The sequence below is a fragment of the Falco peregrinus genome, chromosome 11 (genome assembly GCF_023634155.1).
Source record: "Falco peregrinus isolate bFalPer1 chromosome 11, bFalPer1.pri, whole genome shotgun sequence".
NCBI lineage: Eukaryota > Metazoa > Chordata > Aves > Falconiformes > Falconidae > Falco > Falco peregrinus.
Genome location: NC_073731.1, coordinates 6,339,003 through 6,361,542, shown reverse-complemented (window position 1 = coordinate 6,361,542; position 22,540 = coordinate 6,339,003). Strand labels below are relative to the sequence as shown.

General features: G+C 41.0%; 1 protein-coding gene across 1 annotated transcript; it reads right to left on the bottom strand.

Annotated features, from left to right (window-relative positions):
• Nucleotides 1–8,661: 8,661 nt before the first annotated feature.
• ANKEF1 (ankyrin repeat and EF-hand domain containing 1) lies at nucleotides 8,662–20,931 on the bottom strand. The gene is made up of 9 exons (XM_005238627.3): nucleotides 20,557–20,931; nucleotides 19,889–20,088; nucleotides 18,300–18,449; nucleotides 17,443–17,566; nucleotides 15,723–16,545; nucleotides 12,618–12,844; nucleotides 11,165–11,346; nucleotides 9,809–9,952; nucleotides 8,662–8,787 (listed from the first exon to the last, which is right to left on the bottom strand). The coding sequence occupies exons 1-9, from the start codon at nucleotides 20,900–20,902 to the stop codon at nucleotides 8,662–8,664; spliced, it is 2,322 nt and encodes a 773-aa protein (XP_005238684.2). The 5' UTR covers nucleotides 20,903–20,931.
• Between the last annotated feature and the right edge of the window lie 1,609 nt (nucleotides 20,932–22,540).

Sequence of the window (22,540 nt, the reverse complement as noted above, 5' to 3'; positions counted from 1 at the left end):
AAACCAGCAAAGAGACAGCGTGAGCCCACTCACATGACAGGTTCCTGCCAAACTCCGGCTCTGTGCTCTCCTGCCCACCCAGGGATCAACATCAGCAGCAAACACCTGACTGAGATGGTGCCAAGAAGTTTTATGTTGCCTCCTTAGATTGATCTTGGACAAATTTGCAATTGAAGGCCAAATTTTCACAGCACGATTAACCACATAGCAACAATGAGTGCCAAAGGACATCACCACCATCCCATTTCTCAGGCTGCTCTGGAGAAGCGGATGGAGCATTGCTTTCTGGGGGCCTTGCCCACCAAAACAGTTCAATTTCACCAGAAACCAAAATGAAGGGGCTAGGTAGTGATCGCCCCCAACTCCACTCCACTAGCTGCCTGCTACCACGAACACGGGGGATTTCCTCATAAAATAATTCAGCTTTACGGATGGGGAAAGCTGCTTGCTGGACCATGGCTCCCCAAAACAGGATTATTAGGGATCCAATTATTTGTGTTGCATTGCAATTGCTACTGCTACCTTAAATAATTATAACTTGTTATTATGAGATGCTCCAGTGGAAGGAACGCACCAACATTTGCTTTTCTTTCGAATGAACCTCTCACTGAAGCAAAGCTGAGGACTTGCAGGTATATATTTGGCATATATTGGAAGGATTACACACTCAAATATCCACCGCTCTGCTGACTGCTTTGGCACGATGTCTTGTCTGTTCAGATGTGACTTTCAGTTGTGCCTTTCACTTGTGCTTTATTTTTTTGGCTCAGTTTATTGCTTCCAGGCAAATTTCTGACTGTTGTCAGTACCCTAGGCAGAAAATCCAGTGAAAAAGTATTCATATCTCAGCTGTCGTAGCGTAGGCCTTTTTATATTATAAGGTGGATTTTACTACAAAAAGAAGGAGCAGGGTGTTTCTTGCCTTGCTGCGCTGTGATGGTGTATACCAGGGTAGCATCATAGAATCATTTTGGTCTGAAAAGACCGTTGAGATCAAGTCCAACCATCAACCCAGGACTGCCAAGCCCATCACTAAACCAAGTCCCTAAGCACCACTTCTATGTGTTTTTTAAACACCTCCAGGGATGCTGATTCTACCACCTCCCTGGGCAGTCTGTGTCAATGCTCGACCATCCTTACAGTGAAAATTTTTCTCCTATTATCCAACCTAAATTTCCCCCAGTGCAACTTGAGGCTGTTTCCTCTTGTCCTGTTGCTTGTTATCTGGGAGAATAGGCCAACCCCACCTGCCTACAACCTCCTTTCAGGTGGCTGTAGACAGCAATAAGGTCCTCGCTGAGTCTCCTCCTGACTAGACACCCCCAGTTCCCTCAGCCACTCCTCATAAGCCTTGTGCTCTAGATCCTCCACCAGCTTTGTTGCCCATCTCTGGACACGTTCCAGCATCTCTATGTCCCTCTTGCAGTGAGGGGCTGTCATGGTTTAACCCCAGCCAGCAACCAAGCACCACGAAGCTGCTTGCTCACTCCCCCCCACCCAGAGGGATGAGAAGGAGGATCGGAAAGGACTGGATCCAGCCTCTCCCAAGCACCTGAGACTGCTGCAAACTCTCCCTGTGAGCAGTCAGTAGTTAACATTCAGCCTTGCAACTGAGACGTTAGATCTTGATGGGTCAGACAAGTCATGAGCAATTGTTTTTCTTCCCTGATGGGATAAGCATGCAAATAAAGTCAAGTAAACAGAACTGTCCAAAGCCCACTGGTATTTTGTTATTTATTTTAGTGAAAACTATTAATGGCAATTCTGAAAAGTCTGTTAGAACAGAGACATTAAGGATGGAGTTTTGGTTCTTTTCTTTTTGTTTACAACCCTATCTGGAGTTTGAAGGAAAACGGTCAGTTTTGAAATTTTGATTGTGAGCTTCATCAAAATTTTATTTAAAAGGAAAATATTTCACCATTTTTCAGCGTTCCCCGAGCAGATCTTGCTGTGAAACCTCAAGGTTAATTTTAAAATTGATTTCTGTAAGCAAAGCAACATGAGATTTTCATTTTCACTGAATATGTTTTTATATTCAGGAAAAATTTCCTCCCACAGCTGTTCACTGAAAGCACACAGCACAAGGTTAGAAGCCTGGCCTCAGTAAATCAATTTTTAAAAATATGCAAATCAGCGTTTCTGACGTGGGTGGTGCTTTTCAGTACACAGAGGCTGGACTGTCAGAAGGCAGATAATACTTTTTACTGAGAAATTAAAAGTTGTTCACCCAGGTAGGCTTTAAGAGTCACAGGGCGACTACAAGAAACCATTCAACTGTCCGGCTGGTGAGGGAAAACACAGCTGTTGGAAAATAACAGCCAACTCAAATTAGCTGGGAGAGGGAGGGCACCTTTATAAATGTGATCCCCTCAGCTGGGGCAGGAGAAAATGGTGGGGAAAGTGAAGGGATGGGTGGCTTTAGCAAGCTGAGAGTGGTGTGCTACCAGGAGGAGTAAAGTATGGTGAAACAGGGCTAAAAGGTACAAGGGGATAAAAGTCATGATTAAGTGATTCTTTAGCTATTTAAGTAATGGTTATATTTGATTTCTTCTTTTCCTCTTTAGTAGGAGCTGGGTCACTCTGGCCCATCAGATAATAACTGCTGACAGACAGTCAGAATTAATAGGCAATTTGAAGCTACTTTTGGCTTATGTGGATGTTTCTGGCTGTTCCTCTGTAATGGCTGTATGGCTTAACAGCAATTCCCTGTGATGTGCTAGTCTTCTTTTGTCTTCTTTAGTAACTGGGTAGGAGCTGGATCACACAAAATTAGCAGATACCCATTTGTACAGTCTGCTCTTTGACTTTCTACAGCTCTCCCATCTTCTCCTTTTGGGGTACCGGGGCTCCGTTTCTCCTGTAAGCAGCATGTTATAGGCAGTAGTAATTGGACCGATACAGCAGCTCCATAGTGTCTGACTTCCCTGCAAGCCCTGTGCTACAGGAGAAGAGCTGTTGGGTCGTATAAGCACTGCTGGTAGCAGAAGAGGACTTACTCACCCCACCCTTTCAGTAAGATCACACTCAGCAAGACTCTGTTGTTTTATTTTACCGTTTTGGTTTTGGGGTTTTTTTCCCTTCCTTCCAGGGGTTTTCCAAGGCTTATAATGACAGCAGGCCATGACTGAGCCTTGTCGCAGTAATGCCCATTGCAGAGAGAGAAAGCCCTTTCCTGGGCATAGGGAACCCTCTTTACTCCAGCCCTTTACAGCTAATTCAATTCCTCTCGCTGGAACTCTTCCCTGATTTGTTATTACAAATGAGATGTTTCTTGGAGCTGTGGTAAGGGATTTGTAGTAGTAGTAAGGCTAAATTAAATTTCCTGGTGTTCAATCTCAAACAATTGATAAACTCGGCTGTTCAGGAGCTGTTCAAAGGTTCTAAGCTGTAACCATATTTATTACCCCCACTGCACTTAAAGCAGCTCAAGAATTCCACTTTGTAGTGTCCGTTTTGCATTAGTGTAAAAGCGTAGATTGCTGTGACTAGAGCAATATTTGTGTTGCAGTTTGCCTTGGGGGAAAAAAAAAAAAGTAACTGGGAAGTGCATTAAAAATGGGGAGAAAAAGCATGTTCTACTTCATTAATAAATATGTATTTCATGAAACATAGGGTAAATCGGGGAAAGAATACATGTGCTGGATGTAGGAAGCCTGTAAAATAATCTGAGGACAGAAGTGAGAGGACTTCTTGTCAAATGCGTCTTATTTTGTGGCCTTTCCTGAAGCTGTCATCATATCGAAGTGATGATTTGTTGTACTGTCTGCTGGACTGGATTATGTCTTCCTCCTGGATTGACAGTGATAGCAGAGGCAAGCTGGTGAAACTATGTAGTGGCTTAGGGAACCCTCGGGGACAGAGGGACTGTGCAGAGAGACATATCATGCATGTTTGCATTTTGGGTAGAAATGTGTGAATTGCTGGGGTGGGGGGCATGGATGAAATGGGGAATTAGGTGTGTGTGAATCCAACTGTCCCCATACGTGAGAAGAAAGGAGCACAATGGTGAGGGGTGTGTGGTTGTTTTTTTTTAAAATAGGCTGGAAGCAGTTGATGATTCATTGAGGTCTGGTCCATCCAATCTCTCTCAGTGCACGGTTACTATCATGTCCTGTAGCATCTGATGAATTTGAAATCTGTTATTCAGCACTGGGGCTTCCTACATAACGAGAAGCCTTTGAAAAAAACACTCTGGAGTTAAAAGAACTGAGTTTTGAGCACATAAATGTGTGCTAATGGTATCTACAACGGCAATACCCAGCTCTAACTAATGTGTTTTGCAAGCTAACTTAAAATAGCACATGCTGGAAATCGGGGATGAGAAATTTAATTGCCTGTTTTCCACAATGGAGTGGTAAATGAAGCACTTCTGGGTGCCAACAGCAGCTAGCCTGAGGTACCTCACACTGGTTCGAAACAATACTTGAAGACTATAGAAGTGTCTTGAACTTTAAAGGCAAGTGACAAAGGGTGACTAAGGTTAGAACACAGCTGGACTGTGAACCAAAGCTAGTATACAACTCGTCTAGTCTCAGGTTGTGCAGAGTTCATCTTTCCTTTTCCTCTCAGTGTTGCTGCGTTGGTTTCTCCCTTCAATTTGTTTTTTTTCATTTGTGCTACCTGTCTCAAGAGACTGAGTCACAGTTCGTAATCTGTTTGAACTCCCACCTGCAAATTTCCTTGTTCTCGGTACACTTTCTGACGTACAACTGATTCAGCTTTCCAGAAGGCACTCTTACTTGAGAGAGGGGTGCTTTGCTCTCTGTTACTGAGGTGTCTTTGGCACTTGGTGCCCTTTAATACCGTCCACCAAATCGTCACTCAGCTTTTCCATGACCAGTCCATTAGCACGGCCTCTCCCCCTCCCTCACAGCTTGCTCCTGGCTCTGTACTCGATACCTTTCCTTCCGCTGGTGTCAATTTTAGGGTCTGGAGCTTTATCCCTTAACTCCCCTTGTGACATCCATTTTCACATCCCTAAAAGCCTCCTACACAGCTATTACTGCTCCATGCAACAGTTTCTCCTACTCCACTTCTGGTGTACAAGGGGGGAGTCTCTAGACACCTACTTACCACTACGCTCGAGGAGGACCATCTTGAAAGGTACTTCTTGACCCCAGCCAAGCCCCTCAGTTTGCTCCCATGTCTGCCTGGATGCCCCTGGACCTGAATGAGTTGACTATTCACGCAAAAACTTTTTCAGAGCACTGTTCGTTTTGATTAGGAGTTGGATATCAAAATACCATTTAAGCCAATGTTAGGTGCTTATTATATGCAATTCTCTGAAAATGCCACCAGGTAGTTAATTTTTCAGTATGTAAATGAACACACAAATATCACTGCCTTTCCTCTGTAAAAGCAACTGTAGGGAAGGCTCGGACATACAATAGTGACACTATTGATACCTTCAATGGACAGCACTGAGCCCCCTCAGCTGGTAAGATCCTAATGTTTAGACAGATTTTGACAGCCCTAACCAATACCATAGTCCTGTAGTAGCAGCAAGAAGCACTAACCAAGCTAGCCTAAGAAAATGGTTGGGGTGGGGACAGAAATCCCTGGAACGTGTAGTCATGTATAACATCACTGGTGCATGTTTGGTAACTGTTTCTTCTTTTGCACAAAATGAGCTGTCTTCGCAACTGAGTGGCTAACCTTGTGTTGTGTGTGGTGATGCTTTGCCTTGCTTCTGTCGCTTTGCACTCCCATAGAAAGCCAACCCCGAGCTGATGACTGGGTGAGAGACAGGACCGTAGCCTGCAAGACGAGTCTGCCAACTGTTTGGGCAGCCTGTTACGGAGAAGACCAGGGAGCCAGAGAGAAGCCAGCAGGCCAAAGCAGCACAAATACTTCTTTCTATTCTGCCATCATGTTGTGTACAGCTGATGTGCAACTCTTCCCCCTTACTTTTTGTGGGACTTGTAAAGACTGTGAAGGCCTGTAGCCCATTCGGGCTGAGAAAAGAAAGCATGAGGATGGTGTGCATATGGATTTCCTATGGGAACAGAAAATAGCCCCCTCTCAGTGCTTTCTCTTCCAAACAGCCTTTTCAGAGGCTACTTGCCAACAAGCCTGATTCTACACTGTGTCCCAAACTGATGCAGGAGACAGGCCCTTCTGCTGGCCAGCTTAGCTCATTCCTGTTGCATTCAAGTTCTCTTCCACTTGCTTACAGTAAGCCTAATGAACGCAGCCAGCTGAAAACATCCTGTACCTTAGTGGGGCGGTGGTTACCTAAGTGAGGAGTACTTCTGCAGTACATGCAGAGAGGAGAGCTGAGCAACTGGCTCTAACAGCAGAGAACTCTCCTAGCTAATCTCCATGACATAATCCTGCCAGAAACACAGTTTTACCTTACAGGATGAGTTAGGAGTTTCTGATTGTGCTGCCTGATTTTATTTCAATGGTTACTATTCAGCAAATTGACCCCCCCACCTCTCCTCCTTTTAGAGCCGCAGTTTTCTTTACAATTGTTCATAGGCATTCTCCTCCTTGCCTGCGTACCTTCTACAACTAACTTTAATACTATTATTTTTGTTATTTATAATCATCTGCAACCAGCAGAAGTTTTATGCTGACAGGCAAAGATGATATGCTGATATTAAGTATTCCAAGACAGCTGAAACTTTAAATGGTATCTCACTTGCCTGTAAAGACTTATATACATATAGTTATACTGAACTATAAAAATGCTAGACATATCAGGATATTTTCTTAATGTCAGCAACTTGCCATAAAATACTCATGTACAGCCCTATTCATTCAAACAATATGTTCAGTAGTGGTATTTGAAGATAGTGGCTCACTAGATTAATCTACTTGCTTTGGATTTGTCTTGGTTATCACTAAATATCACATTTACATTTGGATGCGCAGCCAGAGTTAAAAAGGGTTCACTGCACGCTGTGTCATGCAGGCAGTGGTGGTGTCTTTAAGAACATGACTGTGCAGGCTTTGCCCAACAATCTTCCACTCTGCTCTCTTCATACCTAGGCAAATCCAGGCATGGAAATGCTCTATCGCATGCATCAACAAGGGCAAAACTTAATTCTTATTACAAGAAATGATGAACCAGAGGGAAAGAACCCAGACTTGCAGGTAAAAAAAGAAGAAAAGTACGTTTAAAAATGAGCTTTCCAAGTAGCTGTACTCTTGTGCCAGAGAGCTCTTGGAGTCTCACAATATTAAAATAAATTTGAAGAATGCGTACTATCAAGCTGATTTAATTTACCATGTCTGTCTAGTCCAGTGTCATCTTCTCTTCTAAAGGACACATGCATCACCACACTGGGCAATCGGGAAGTGAACTGCAATGCTAGAAAACCTTCTCTATCATATCCCTATAGTAATTTGCTGAGGTCCTGAAACACAAGGGATTTTCATCCCTTATGTATTAACTACCTAGACTCTTCTCACAATCTATGTAAATATTTTCTCAAGTTTCCAAGGATAATTGGGCTAGAGCATTCCACAGGCTATTTATGCATTGTACAGTATTTAATGTGTGCTGCTTTCCTTTCTTTTTTTTTTTTTTTTTTTCTCTGTAGTCTGAATGTTCTTGTATCCCATGAAAGAATAGATAGGAGGCTTCAGTTTACTTCTCCACACTTTATGCTTCTTTAGGTATTTTTTTTTTCATGGCATCCCCTCCCACTTACTTCCTCCCTAAGCTAAACATTCCCAGTACATCCAGCCTCTGCTTACCCCAAATTTATCACCTGTTGCTGCCTTTTCAAAGCTCCAAACTGGGCTTACTTTTGTGCTGCCAACTATTTTGCAGACATACCCATCAGCATTCAACTCATGCTGTTTTGGCCTGGTCCTATCACATGAATCTTAACATCACACAGTTCCTAAAATGAACTTTGAGTACCTATTCTTCATAGTAAATTACCGCAGCCTGGTCAGTTCACATCTAAGACACCAATTCCTTCCCAACCAAAGAACTCATTAAAATGCAGGGACAATAACTGTTGGCTTCACTGTTGGGGGGGGCAAGCACTGACTTGGACTAGCTGTGGATGGAGATGTTAATACAAGAACCCACATTCACAAAAATCTCTAAATGTTTTTCAAGTTTTCCAAAAATATCTAAAGGGCTAGATAACAGCTTTGCAACGCTGCAGCTGGGGAATATGTTCTCACTGAGTGAGAAGAAAGGTTTGTTCGCTCTTGCAAGTGTATGGGAGAATATGATAGTTGTCCTGGTTGTAAATTCTGTCCTTTCTGTTGCCTCTATAGACAACCAAGAACATTGCTGTCTTAATTACTGCATGCCATCTTCGTATTTAATACCCTTTTAGTAGAAAGAGTAGCTTATCTTCCGGGAAGAAGTTTTATGTTGCAATGGAAAATAGCTCACAAAGCCATACCTTTACAAAAGGCATGCATGTGTGATGACAGTGGCCATTCCATGAAGTATGCTGAGCCAGCTCCAAGACAGAATCACATGAGGATAAACCTTTTTCCAGACTAAGCCCTTAGTAAAAGATTGTGTGTAATCAACATAATTTACAGAGGAAAAACTTGTTACAATTTTTTTATTCATAACTGAGATACATTTACTGAGCACTGCATGATTCCTTCCTTACAAAGGGTGCAGCCTTTTAGAACTTTGTCACTGCAGAGTATGTGTTGAAGTAGTTCTTCCAACTGGCATGCTTATTCCATAACTTTCCTATTAAAGGGGGTCATGAGGCTTTCTGAGTGGCCACTGAGAGCAAAGCGTTCATGGAGCAATTCTTGCTTTCTTGCTAGCTCTTCTGTTGCGGCATCAGGGGCCCAAATCTACAAAACAAAGCTATTTGTAGTTAATTTGGACGTGACTTCTGTAACCGAAGCATTAAGAAGATACTGTCAGCAAAACGGAGCCATTTTAGAGCACTCCTTTCCATCCTGAGATGTAGAAGAAAACTAGCGTGGCCTCCCAGCAGAAGATACACAACAATCTGTGTATGTGTAAGCAGGGCACTCTCTTGTTGTCACTTCCAGTCTGTAACGCTGTGGGCTCAGATTAGGGATAATGTGACAAAGATGATCCAAAGCTAATTGTTTAGAAGGACTGACTCAGGCCCAAGATCCTCAGAGTTGAAAATAGTAATTAGCTGTTAGAGTCGCTGACAATGACGCCTTATTCCCCTGAGACCACAAGTCAGGGTTAGGGAAATGGTAAACAAACGCCAAACAAAACTCCTCAGTCAACAATGGTATTCTTTTCCTTTTTAAGGAGAAAAAAATACTCTAAAAATTACTTCTCTGTGATTATCTCTTTCTGTTTCTTGGTTATTTGTGAATGAGTATTAACAAGTCCCTGATGCAGAAATTATATTTCTAGTACTCTAACTTTAGGAAGCAAATATTTAGTGTACTGTGATTCATTTCATTCAGTAACTGTCACCGACATAAGTAATCATGTGATAAATAATTGAGAAGGCAAGTTAGAAGTTGGTGTTGGTCCCATGCACAAGGACTCCTATCATTTAAGTGCAGGAAAATCTGTACCATGAAAGTAGTTGCACTTGTATTTTACTGCAGGTCCACTTTAATACTATTTTAAAACCTGGTAAGACCTTGATTTCCACAATGACTTGTTTTATATAAATATATATGTGTATATATAATACATATACACATATATATGAACTTTTTTAGTGTACTGGTCTTTTGTGGCAATCTCTCTAGCCTGTGCCATATCATCTATAAGCTAGCTGAATTGTGAAGTCATCTCATCGAACTGTTCTGGGTTTTGATTTACAGCAAGGTCTGCCTTTAACGTGCAACTGTGCTCATGTTTTGCTATTGTACGTACTTTTCTGGGTTTGAATGCGATGTAATCTTCCTTGGTAGCACTACTGGTTATCAAAGACTTCGGATACATAACACTGTCCTTAAGGGAATGTGTTGACTTTTCAGGAATGGACTTTTCTACAACTGGCAGAGATACCTGTGAAGGCTGAAAGAGAAGTTATCAGTTACACAAATACAGCATGTTTGGAAGCAGGGCACATATCCTGCATCTTCTGATACTCCTTTTGCTGTCTATCTGCTGTGGGTGTATTTTTCTTAATCCATTCAGAATCTTTTTCTCTTAAAGCTGATTTTTTTTTTTTTTTTAATAACCAAAAATTGTGAGGGGAAGTCTTTTAAAAAGTAGAGGATGACTCTCCTTCTTGGACACTAAAACATTAACTGCTCATTAAGTCTCACAGGACTATCACTAAGTACTGCTGGTGAGCCCATCCTGTGCCGGGTGATGAATAAATAAGCACCTAAGGTTGTCACCCTCCTGCCTATGAAAGTCCTATACTATCCCTGACATTCAAAACATTTTTGAAAGGGGAAAAACCAACACTTGGCTACTGGGATATATTTACTATACCATCCAGGGCAGGACTGCTGAAGGACACTTCTAGCAATGGAGATACAATTGCATTTTCTCTCTAAACAGCATTTTGTGTGTGGCTAAAAAGTACCACTGGTAAATCAGGAGTATCTCACCCATGTTAAGACAACCAGGATGCAGTCACAGAGGCTGATGTCAGCTTGGGAACTGGGGCAATGGTAAGGTATTCAAGGCTCCAGGGGGTGCAGGAAAAGCATTCAGAAGTACAACAGCCAAAGATTAGTGTGGGATTTTAGAAGCAGGACTCGGGTCAACAGTAGGAAAGGAAGGATATGAGACAAGATGGGAAATGAGAAGTCAGCAAGCCTGATAGCACCATCACCTTGGTGAGTCTGATTAGCAGAATAGAAAGATGTTTCTACTAATTTGAAAGGCCTTGGGCTTATCCTGTGAAGAAACAGGTGTTCCCCTTAAGAAATTAGTTACCAGTTGTTCAGTATTTACCACAACAGAGCTGGATAATCATAAACTTTGGGAGGAATAGGAAAAGAAAAGGAAATATTTTTCTCTGTCCTGTCAGTGATATAGGACATAATTCTTAAGTGGGACTGGGGAATCCATGAAATTCATATAATTAACAAGTCAAAATTTCAACCAATGAACAAGTACTAGTACTGGGAAGAACAAGTACTGGCTTCTGAAAATACTCTAACAAAACTGCCTGATTTAGAGCTTTAGAGAGACAGGGATAGCGAATAAATGAAAGGAAGCAGCACTCCACTAACTACTAGCAAGTCACTCCTTCATTATCGTGTCTCATACCTCTTTTTTCACAGCTTGTACCTCTACAGGCATCAGTGCAAAAGGTGACTTTGGCTTCACACTTTTTTCTTTCTCTGCTGCTTTTTTTTCTGGTACTTGCGGCAAATTTTCCAGTTTATTTTGGAGCAGGTCAATTATACTAGAATCTGCAAATACTTTAGCAATATCAAGAGCATTTTTTCCTGTATTTAAAAAAAAATGAATACCTGTATAAGCCATGAAAATGACACGACATTTGACACTTGTTATTGCAACTGGATAATGACATGAATTGAATTAGGCCTCTATTTATTAACCACTCATGTGCCAGCAACATGTTTGACATAGGCGTAGGACTGGTAGTCACCAGCACTGCTTGCAGAACAAGGCCATGCAGAAATGAGCCTTGAAACCAAATATTGCAGGAATTCTTGGAGTGGTTGCTTTGCTCTTAATGCTCTGACATTTGAAGCTTAATATGCTGGTCCTGCAGGTTGTAATTTTGATCTTTGAGGTCTGAGAGAACTTAGCACTAGGAGATGGCTAGCACAGCACAAGGTTAGGAATATAGGCCAAGTTACTGTAGGCATCTACCTCTCCCAATATTTGGTCTGTGGCTGGCAAGGAGTCAAGGGAAAGCCGTTTAAATGGGGCTGAACACCTTCAGTGCTTAATAAAGGAAAAACTCTCCTGGATCTTATGAGATGAGACCCTGTGGCTGTAAAGTAGTTGCAAAACTAAACTGCAGTGTGAACTAGAATTTCACATGCTAACAGAAATAAGGACTACACATCCCTCCTACACACAGGGTTTCACCTACTAGGCATTTGGGTAAGGAAAGTCTCATTGTGTAGCAATGTTGCTTGCTATGTCAGAGCAAGAGCTTAACATGTGATAGATGTTAACTGTTTAAATTACTCTGAAAACAGAGGATATAATACTGAATGAGGGATCTGCTGTGGGGAGGTAACACTTCAGTAACAGTTCAGATTTCATTTTCTGTTCAGTGTTTTTTTTCTTAGGGAGTAATGTTTACACGTGAAGCAGCAAGAATTTTTTCTAACCAGAGCTGCCTATGTATAAAAATAAGTGATGTAAATGGGTGACAGAGTATACACTGGCCACAACAAAAATCTAATTTTTCATCAAATAATATTAATAACTAGATAGTTTTTTCCATTAAAGCCACTTATAACTGTCTATATCTTGTGAGGAGCAACAGTCATCCTACCCACGTAATTAAGCATGTTACTTTATTTTCTAGATGCATAAACCCCAAGAAAGTTGAATACTTACAATAGTGATTCCACATGTAGAAAACTGAATGAACATAACTCTTACCTTCATCCTGATCCTGATAGCAATCACAAATTCAGAACACTTCTCAAAGTGTTCCAAGGTGTTTGTGGGTTTTTAAAAATAAAATATGTATACACATAAGGAAACAGGCCTTTTTGGAGATGCTGATATTTACCATTGCTGTTTGTAGTCTGGATGTTAGCACCTGCACTGATTAAAAAATAGACTATATCCAATCTGCAGATCTCAATGGCTCTCATTAGCGGGGTCGCATTGCCTATTGCAGGCGCATCCACTGCTGCTCCAGCCTTTACTAGCAGTTCAGCAGTATCTAGGTGTCCGTTATAGCAGGCGTGATGGAGGGGAGTCCACATGAAATTGTCTGTTGCATTTATATCAGCCCTACAAGAGTAACAGAAGTTGTGGCAGATGAAGCTAGCTACTAGATACAATAACGTCTGCAGCTCCAAGTACAATCAGTGTTCGCTGCCCACTGCAATGGCATATTCGATATAGATATTTTCATATTGCTACTGCTACTCTGAACCCATTTTAGTGAATGACACATAGCTTATCATGAAATATTGATTGTAAGTGTGCCTGGGTGGTGATCATATCCCTCTTAAGCTAACACAGTGTCCTCTACATGGAGGTTTTCAAAGGTACGTAATAAAACAGGCATTCAAACAGCTTAGTCCTATAAAACACTGCTAACGTTTGTGCTCCAGCTTCACTGAGAATGGCAAAAAGCAGATTAAGGAATTCAAAAAAAGAATGCTTCTGGGCCAAGAACAGGTGCTTAAAAACATGTGGCAGAATTGACTACTGGCCAATTGACAAATGAGTCAGAGCAGCTCTGTCTCAAAAAGCTGAGGATTTAAAACTTTCAGCCACTGTGTCGCTAAACTAGATCTGTTTCTGCTCCCAGGTTAAAAAGTGGCATGCTATGGAGGATGCAAGGGCTAGTTTGGAAGAGATGCTTGCAATATGCTGCCTTTGGACAAAGCTGAGGGGAAAAGCATTATCAGCCCTTTAGCAACTGGTTGCCTTGGGAGCATTTTGGCTGGGGTCATGCAAAAGCAAGGCTTGGGGAACAAGAGCCACTAGAGCCCCTTCACAGTGTTAAAAGGGAAGAAATATGGTTCCCTCGTATCTTTGAAGAAAGCACAGTCCATGCCCAGATCTGTGATCTCCCACCTGTGCCATGCACGGGTTCGGGAGGGGTCAAACCCTCATGAGGGGGTTCCCCAGTACTCAGAGTGAATTATGTCGCATTGTATTAAAGACAGCCTAGAGGTCCTGAACTGAGTTAGGGTCACTGTCTCACATACTTTAGGGACAAAGAGCTCATCTTCCAAAAAGTCAGGGAAGGAAAGAGAGAAGGAAGAAAAATTATGAAGGAAGCTGTTTCCAGGGATAGCTTTTTGCTTTTCAGGTCAGATTGTTAATAATTTAACTCTAGATCAAAAGAACAGATTTATTTGCTCTTTTCCTCTTTTAAATTTTTAATCTTTTTTTTTTCAGAATTCTACCTTTGGTGAGATGTTACTACAGTAAATTCCCCTGACCTACTGGTATTACCTTTGTTATCTTTCAGTTGCTCAGCCATTATGGTTTATTTGTATGCAGTTTTCATTTCCTTTATATTTCTCATTAAAATAAGCAGTTCCAGTTATTCCACTTTCACAACCCAACCTCTGTGCCTGTACTGATACTCTGTCTGTCCCTGAACCCTTTTTGCTAACTTTGTTCTATCAGAAACAAACCAGTTGAAGGGAACAGGGACAACGTAGCACAGACTTAAAAAGTTTTTCAGCATTTTCTCCTGATAAAGCATTGAATTTGCATTTAGCCCAAATTTAATTTACTTCTGAGTCTTTTGGGGACAAGACAGAAAGTAGATACCATCAGTTTATGTTTAAACCTCAGCATTTTCTATAGCTCAGGGTAAATCCAATGTTTTGTTTTCTACTCAATATAGGTTTGTGATACTGTATTGAAAAGGTTGTACTATAAAAAGTATTTGAACTCTCATGCCAAACTGAAAGCATCTGAAAGTCCATGCTGCCAAAAGATGCAAAGCTAAACGCTGTACTGATAACTTTCTATTTTCTGATCTCTGTCAATTTAAAATCTCAATAGGTACTATTTTTTTAAACTAAGTTATTACTTTTCTAGGTCTAAGTGTTAAATATGATGACGTCACTCCAGTGCTGTCTAATGAAGCTTGACAAAAGCAGTGGAGACTAATCTGCTAGATAAATTTGCTAACTCTTGCATATTTATCTCTGGAAGACCTGAATATACACATTTACACAACTTTGTATATGGTCCAGGAACGTCAGCGCAATTAACAGGGTGTGCAAAGATCCATGTACCATTAAGTCTTCGCAGGAACCCGAGCAACAACTACAGCCACTTACCCTGAGTAATGACTTAAAATGAATTCTAGGTATAGGTAGAGAACAAAGCTAATGCAAACATCTTTGAACAATGTTCATTTAAGAGTTGATGTGAATGACTGTACAGGACTGCAGCAGTCTGACAGTAAAAAAGGCAAGATTATGGTATTCCACAAGTATGACTGAATCTTTCTTAAACTGCTTTCATTTTTAAGCTGTCATTGAAATTTTTCACAGGTGTGTCTGTAGGCTACAAAATTGCTGAAACACTTCTAAAGTGAGGAGCAAACTAAATAGCAGCACATGATTCTGGTGTAAGTGCTGCTGCCTCAGCCTGCTGAGGCTGCAGAGGAAAGTGATTATAAGGCTTAACCCCTTAAGATATTTGTGTGCAAAGGCCCTGGTATGTGGAACAGGGAAGTCCAGGATTGCCTTGATGATTTCAGAAAAAGTCACTTAAGCCAGATTTCCCCAAAATCATTCATCAGATTTTGAGGGTTCTGTTTTGAGGATGCACTACGTGAGACATGGGTATGAACTAACTGCATTTCCAACAGGCTGGATTTGTAGACACACTGACTAAAGTGTCAACAGCCCAGACACCACAAATTTCAGACAGGGGAACTTACCTCTTGCATGTTTCTATTTCATTGTTCCTAAAATGTGAAAAATCATAAACTAACCCTCTGCAACTCAGGAAGTAATATTAAAATCTTACGGGGTCTTATTAACTCTTATGGAACTAACCTTAATATTACATGTTATGTAAATAAAAAACCAAACCATAGTCTGTTGCATCCAGCTTTTAACTGGAAATTTATGCTTTTGAAAGCTTTTTCAAAGTAGCAAACTGAAAAAAATCTCTGAAATGATCTTACCCCTTTTCCAGAAGATACTGCACAACATCCATGTTCCCACTTGCACATGCAGTCATCAAAGGTGTTTTGTAATATTTATCTTTTACGTCTACTTCCACACCCTCCTCAAATGCTTTCTGTAGAGACAGAACATCTCCTGCTCTGACAAGGTAGTTAATATTCATGTACATTTTCCTTGGCTCATCCATATACCAGGCACGGTCATCATGCACAGGATGGGCAGATGGGTGGTCTCGGTTAAAATGGTAGCTATCAGCAGTGTACTGAGTAGCCTCAATCATGTACGCAGGGAAGCCATCGTCCCTACGCTGACATGCACTCTTTGGAATAACACAAATTGGCACGGGGATGGAGATTCCTCTTTTTTGTCTTCGTTTTTTCCTTTTCTTCCCCTTCTTCCCTTTGGGTCCAAAGGCTGTTATAAGACAACTTTTCTGCAAGTATTTAGAACCTTTAAAAAATTCTTCGGTGTTAATTCCCTCGGGGTAAGATCCTTCATGCATTTCAGCAATAGTTTGTATTTGTTCAACGTCCACAAAGGCACACTGCTTCTGAATAACTGATACAAAATCATCTTTAGCTACTGTCCCATCTCCTTGGTCAACAGCCTCAAATGCCTTGCGGAGGGCAGCCTGGTGCTCTAAGGACCAGTCATACAGCCTCAGTGCCCAGCGGGGGTTGTCCCCCTCAGCCCCAGGCTTGGACTGTTTTATAAAGGATTTTTCAATTTTACGCAATGCTGCTGCTGCTGCTTTAAAACCACCTTCCTTGGCAATGGCTCTTGGAGTCTTTTTTAACAAGTTTGTCCATGTAGGATCACAGCCTAAAAAGATGGACACAGTTTCTCTGATACTGCAGTGGCATTCCTAATTATGTAATATTAGAGACTTGTAACATACGTGCAACTAACTGCCACAGGTCTACAATTTTACTCTGCCTTAACTATAAACTGTGATAGTAAATGGAATCACATCATCGATCCCCAACTGGAAGGTCAGCCACGCATTCATGTTTGCTCCCCAAAGGGAGATTCATTGGGCAACCCATGCTCTGTTTATCTATCCACTCATGAATATGTATAGAAAGGCAGAAGTTCAGTGGAAACTTAACCTTTCCCACCATTAAGTAAAAATGTAAAGAAGAAACAAGCTAAGATTAAAATACAGCTCAATGTTCTATATCCCAACCTTGCCATTTGGCAATGGATCACTAGTTAAATGTTTCAGTCACAAGAACAAAAGGCTAGATTTTGCATGGTCCCCTTGAATCCAAGCTTGAAGGGCTATGATCATTTGATTAAGTCAGAAAATGATCGCAGCAGCTTTGGAGTATGTTTCAATACCCACGGGCATGAAGTTTTCCCCATGACGACACAGAGATCCTTTTTTTAAGGGATCAGCAAACCAAAAATTAATTTTTTGTTGGAAGCTTCAACGCAATATGTCTAAAACCAATTCAAACCAGAACCACTTAATACAGTCCAATTCCAAATTATACAAACCCATGATGTTTCTGCTGCTTTCTTTGAGAAATATTTTATCTCAGCCACATGAATAGAAATAACTCATAATAGCCTATGTTAGGCACTTCCTAATGAGATTTACGTTTGCCACACGATACCCGTGAGTCAAATCCTTCATAGATACCCAAATAAGATCTTTCCTTTAGCACAGAAATAGAATAGATATGATAGTTGCAAAGTAACTTATTTTTAATGTACCTCTTTGTCCTATAAACTTGCAGCAATTTGCAAATCCTCCCTCTGCAGCATAATGAAGCGGCGTGTTACCATTCATAGCAATCAGGCCCAAGTCTCCGTTATAAGCTGAAATAATTCTAAGAATCTAGAAAAACAAAGACAGTTTGACAGAAAAACAAAAATCTTCTCTGTTTCTTAAGAGGGGCAAGTGTGAGAATGATTTACAAATAAATGTGATATCATATACTCCCAGCTTGTCTTGTGAAGTTCTCTCCCATGCCCAGCTGATGGATGCACACATACCGTTCATGTTTTCTATAGTACTATGCTTACTTAACATAGGACACAGAAACTTTGTTCAGTTGTAGACACCAAGGACAATCTTCATTCCTGCCAGTATGCTGCAGGCCACTGTCGTAAAGAAATTCTGACATTGCATGCACAATCAAAACTGCATAATTTTATGTACTTTAAAGATGATACAGGGGAGCAGGAAGAAAGTGCCTACCTGTAACTGCTTGCATCTGCCCTTGTTATAACGGTAATGTTTCACCCAAGTTACACAGCTGTGACATGCTACACATTGAGAGAAACAAGCTCTCCAATGGAGAGCTCTTCGCACCAGTCACACTAGCACACACACTCAGAGGTACCTTGGCAAAAAAGGCTCTGCAATTATGAGAGAAATTCTATCACTGCTGGATTCCCTTTGATACTTAAAAAGAAGCGGCTCTTAATTGCTGATTATTATGCTGATCAGCTGAGGTACTGCTCTCAAAAAACCACCCAAAACCCACCATCCAACCCCAAAAAAGCAAACAAAAAGCCACCCCAGGTTTAGCTTTGCAGCAATGCTTTAACATCACAAATGAAGATACCTCAAAAAAGCCTCCTTTGGCTGCGAAATGTGCAGCACTGTGTCTTTCGAGGTCAAATAGATTAACATCGACGCCTCTCTCAAGTAGACCACGCACCAGCTCAAGAACACCCTCTCTTGCGGCTTCCATTAAGGCTGTACGACCCGTAGCCTGCAAGGCAGCAAGGAAACAACTCAGAATTCGTTTTGTATGCTAATTCAGGTTGGAACAATATGTTCTGATTGTTGCAAGGTGGCATAAAACTGAAGGTCTTCTTTCAGGTACTACCAAAAAAAAAGGAGGCAAGTCTTAATATTTTCAAAGATACCTGTAGGTAAACTTTAAGAATCTAGTCATAATGCTCCTAAATTATGGGTAGCCAAATCCTAGTGACTCAAGTACATTAGCAGCTTGAGTCCCTTGAACAGTCCCCATGAAAACCAATTCCTTAGTGAAGGAATCCTTTATTCTGTGTGCATGCTCTCATGCATGTTTACAAAATTTAACAAAAAAAACACCTCTATCATGAAACAGCATAAGGAGCTATGGCTGGAGGAGTGCTATGGGGAAAGCAGAGCAGCTGGGGAATTTCACTATTGTTCTGTGAGGAAAAGGTCACATTCTAATACATTAATGCTATGTCTTTTTCTAGATACTACTGATTAGCAGTGCCTATTTTCTTTGTAATGGCTGACTGGTAGATCTGGTGACCTTCCCAAGAACAGAGTGCATCTTGGATCAGGGATTGCCTGCTATTAACAGGTTGGCCCACAGCAACACTTAGAATACCTGTCTTGCCACTCTACAGAGAGGTAAAGACCAATGAGCTATGGATATTGTTCCACCGAACCATACATCCTTCCCCAATATCTTTCTCTGGGCCTAGCAAAACCATTCCTGTTACGTGACCAGAAAAATGCAGTTTTCTCATACTGCAGGTAGACTGAGTGCCTGAAGTGGAGATGTGCATAAGAGGATGGGATAGGGATGTTCAAACACTGGGTTTGCTGTAGCTACAAGCTAGGGAGGATACTGCAAAACTAAGACCAAAGCAAAAGCCAGAGGCAGCTTTAAGGGAAAGCCTGAGCTCCTTGACTTGATCAACAGCATGGAGCTTCAGTCCTCTAAGTCTTTGTTAAATTAAGGAAGTAAAGAAATAAATGGCTAAGACATAGAAAAGAGTTTCTTATGCCTCATCCCTGCCTTGATTCCCCATCAGGTTTTGCATGGTGGACTCACCTTGTAGTGAGTATTATTTCAACTCTGAAAACCTTAGGGCATATGAGGCAAAGTACAAATCAGCACTGCTCCACTGATGTACAGTGCACTGAAACTTCTAAGAGCTGGCCCAGTTAAATTTTGTTTTTGTAAAATATTTGCACTCTAATCTACAAAAATCTAAATCAGGATATGTGATTTAAGCAAAAGACTTAAATTCTTGCCCCTGCAAAAAAGGATGGTACAAAAGAAGGGGATAGGTGTGGCCACAGAGTTAAGCACTTGCAGTGCTTTATTATTTTAACGTGAGGATTTAAGGTCATATACTCTAGCCAGCTGGTAACTCTCCTATACTCCAGTATATACGTTCTTAGTTACAGAAATATCCATACTGGGTTTCTTGCATTGGGATTTGCTCCTCTTTCCAAGAAATTCAGACATATTTCTTTAATATCATCAGCTTGCTCACAGGCTTGTAGAAATACAGGCTTCCCATCAGTAGTACAGTTGTTAACATCTGCGCCATAATCCAGGGCAAGCTGCATGCAGCGGTAGTGCTGTCTTGTAGGTAAAATGCAGTAAAACAAAACACCTGCAAAGAAAACCAGCAGGGATTATGGTGCAATACTAAAATGTTGGAAAGGTTACTTAGCATGTAAGCTTCACAGCTGAACGGACCAACTCCTTCAACAGAGACCCATTCACTTCTCTTAGGGTATAGGGATGCAAAAAACCCCTTCTAGTTTAGTGCCTTTGAACTTGGGGAGTTAACCTGAATTTATAATGTGACAGGTCATGGGAGGAACCTGATTCTCAATCGCAAGTTATCTTTCAACAATGTACTGGATAGACCTTTTATTTAAATGTCTAGACTGTTTAGGGACAATTATTTTCCTTTTCACCCAAGCTCTTGTGGCCAATAGCTTCCATTGAGCTGTAAGGATTGCCCTCCACGACAGTTCCTCTCTACAGCTGGGACGCAACATATGTAGCAAGTGTGTAACACATTAAGGGGTCATTTTATGGTATTTCTGGTCTGATAAAGTTCCTTTTTATTTACCTTTCCCTTCGTTATCCACAGCAGCCATGTCCGCTTTAGCTTTTCCCAATAAATCCAAAACCAATTCATGGCCTAGCTCAGCTGCCTTCATTGCTGGAGTATGTCCCATTTTGTCCTGGACATCTGGATGAGCTCCCTGTTCCAGCAAGAAGCCACACATGTCAGTGTCATTTTTAATGCAGGCCAGATGAAGGGCGCTATATCCTTCCACAGGCTCTGTGAAATTAATGAGATTTGGGAATCCGTTCTGGACCAGCTTTTTTATTTGCTTCTTGTCTTTCTGGTGGATGCACTGAAGAAGTTTGTAGATCTGTAAGTTTAGAAGTCTGTTATCTACCGGCAACATCTTGGAATAAGAAAAAATGGCTTCTTTTGAGGAAGTGATTTCTGCATGGGGAGACAAGAAAACATGTAAACTCAGAGATGAGATTATAATTACATGCCAGTAAGAACAGGAATCAAACTATGTTCAAGGCATGAAAATATCCACTTTAACTTGACAGAGCACTAAGCTTTGAATGAATTTATCTCATTTAGTATATACAGCATACATATAGACTACATAAACACATGCAGCACCTTGAAAAAGTGTTCTAGTCTTCAAACTGTTCTGAAGAAGTTTCATTCTGAGTGAAAATTAACTGAAGAAACTGTACAGTAACTGCTTTCCATTCAAGGAACCTTTATAATCTACAATTACTTGGAAGCCTAGGGGGAGGTTATCATCCGTCACTTTAGTACTTCAAAAGGAAAAGAAGTCACAGTGCCCTCTGCACCTGCTGAAATATAAAACTGATACTAGCATCACCTTATCAGTACCCAAGCACCTTCTTTTCTCTGGTAGCTGTTGCATGAACTTCCTGCTGTGCCATTGTACATAAGAGTCGATTGCATTTCCCTGCAGTAAAACCCTTGGGGAAAAAAAGATGTGGACAGTGGGGCACTGGCCTGGAAAAAGGTTCCCCCAGATGATGCAACACGCGCTTCTTGAGAAAAATGTGGTACAGTAAACCAGCTTTGCATATGCCTCAATTCTGATTTTTTTTTTTAGGCTTTTTTTTAGTTTGGTGGTTATTGCAATTTAACCACCAGCGAGATCCTACCCAGTCTAAAGTCTTTGCTTCAAAGCATTAAAAACCAACAATTTACACGAAAATAACCATAACATTTTAACCGTGACAGTCAATATTTCTTTGCTGTATTTCTTTAAAGTGACTGGATTAAGTTTTAATAGAAGCTTCCACAGAAACAGAATCAAAGACAGGTGGGATAGAAAACCCTACCCCAGAGTCAGGTAAAATTACAAGCAAGCAAAACATGCTTCTGTAGAAAACCTTGCAAATTTTCATTAAGTAAATACTACCAACAGTACATACTTCATGGAGTTTTTATCACTTAACCTCTAACAGTTGAATGGAAAATGAAGGATTGTTAACATGGCTTTGAGACAGTTGTGCTCGGGTGAGGGCTTCATGAAGCTATTCATAAATCCAAAGCTTGTAACATCTGCTGAGCTACAATTTTATCTGTTGACAAACATCAACAGAATCGCTACCTTGACTCTGCCAGCTTGTATCATTGTTTTCATGGAGAGCATGAACTCATTTCAAATTCAGATTAATCCTTTCCCCAGTACACCCAGTATTAAGAAAATAATGTTGATCAGATTCTTCTCTCACAAAGCATTCCAAGCTGTGGTCGAGGTACACTGACAGAGGGGGCAGGTCTGGCGGCCAGTGCTCTCACTTGCTGACTCCGTCGATGCCCTGACTGCTGCTGGAAGCACTTATGACTCCTTTTTTAAAGTTTTCAGCATTTTTCAGTTTCAACATTTCAAGTTGAAAATGCCTCTTTAATTATCACTATTCACAAACCAGTAAACAAATTTTTTATGTGTTTTATCTTTAGCGAAAGAAAATAGCTTAGCACTTTCTAAATTTAATCCATTTGCATGCTGGCCATAGAGATAAGCATGAGCCTATAC

What these genes read in the sequence shown, in the direction of transcription:
- ANKEF1 (XM_005238627.3), bottom strand. Translation starts at nt 20,902, where the DNA reads ATGTTGCCGGTAGATAACAGACTTCTAAACTTACAGATCTACAAACTT. An exon ending in TGTGGATAACGAAGGGAAAG is followed by an intron (nt 20,089 to 20,556) that starts GTAAATAAAAAG and finishes TTTTCTTTGCAG; the next exon opens with GTGTTTTGTTTTACTGCATT. An exon ending in CAAGTTTATAGGACAAAGAG is followed by an intron (nt 16,546 to 17,442) that starts GTACATTAAAAA and finishes CCATCTTTTTAG; the next exon opens with GCTGTGATCCTACATGGACA.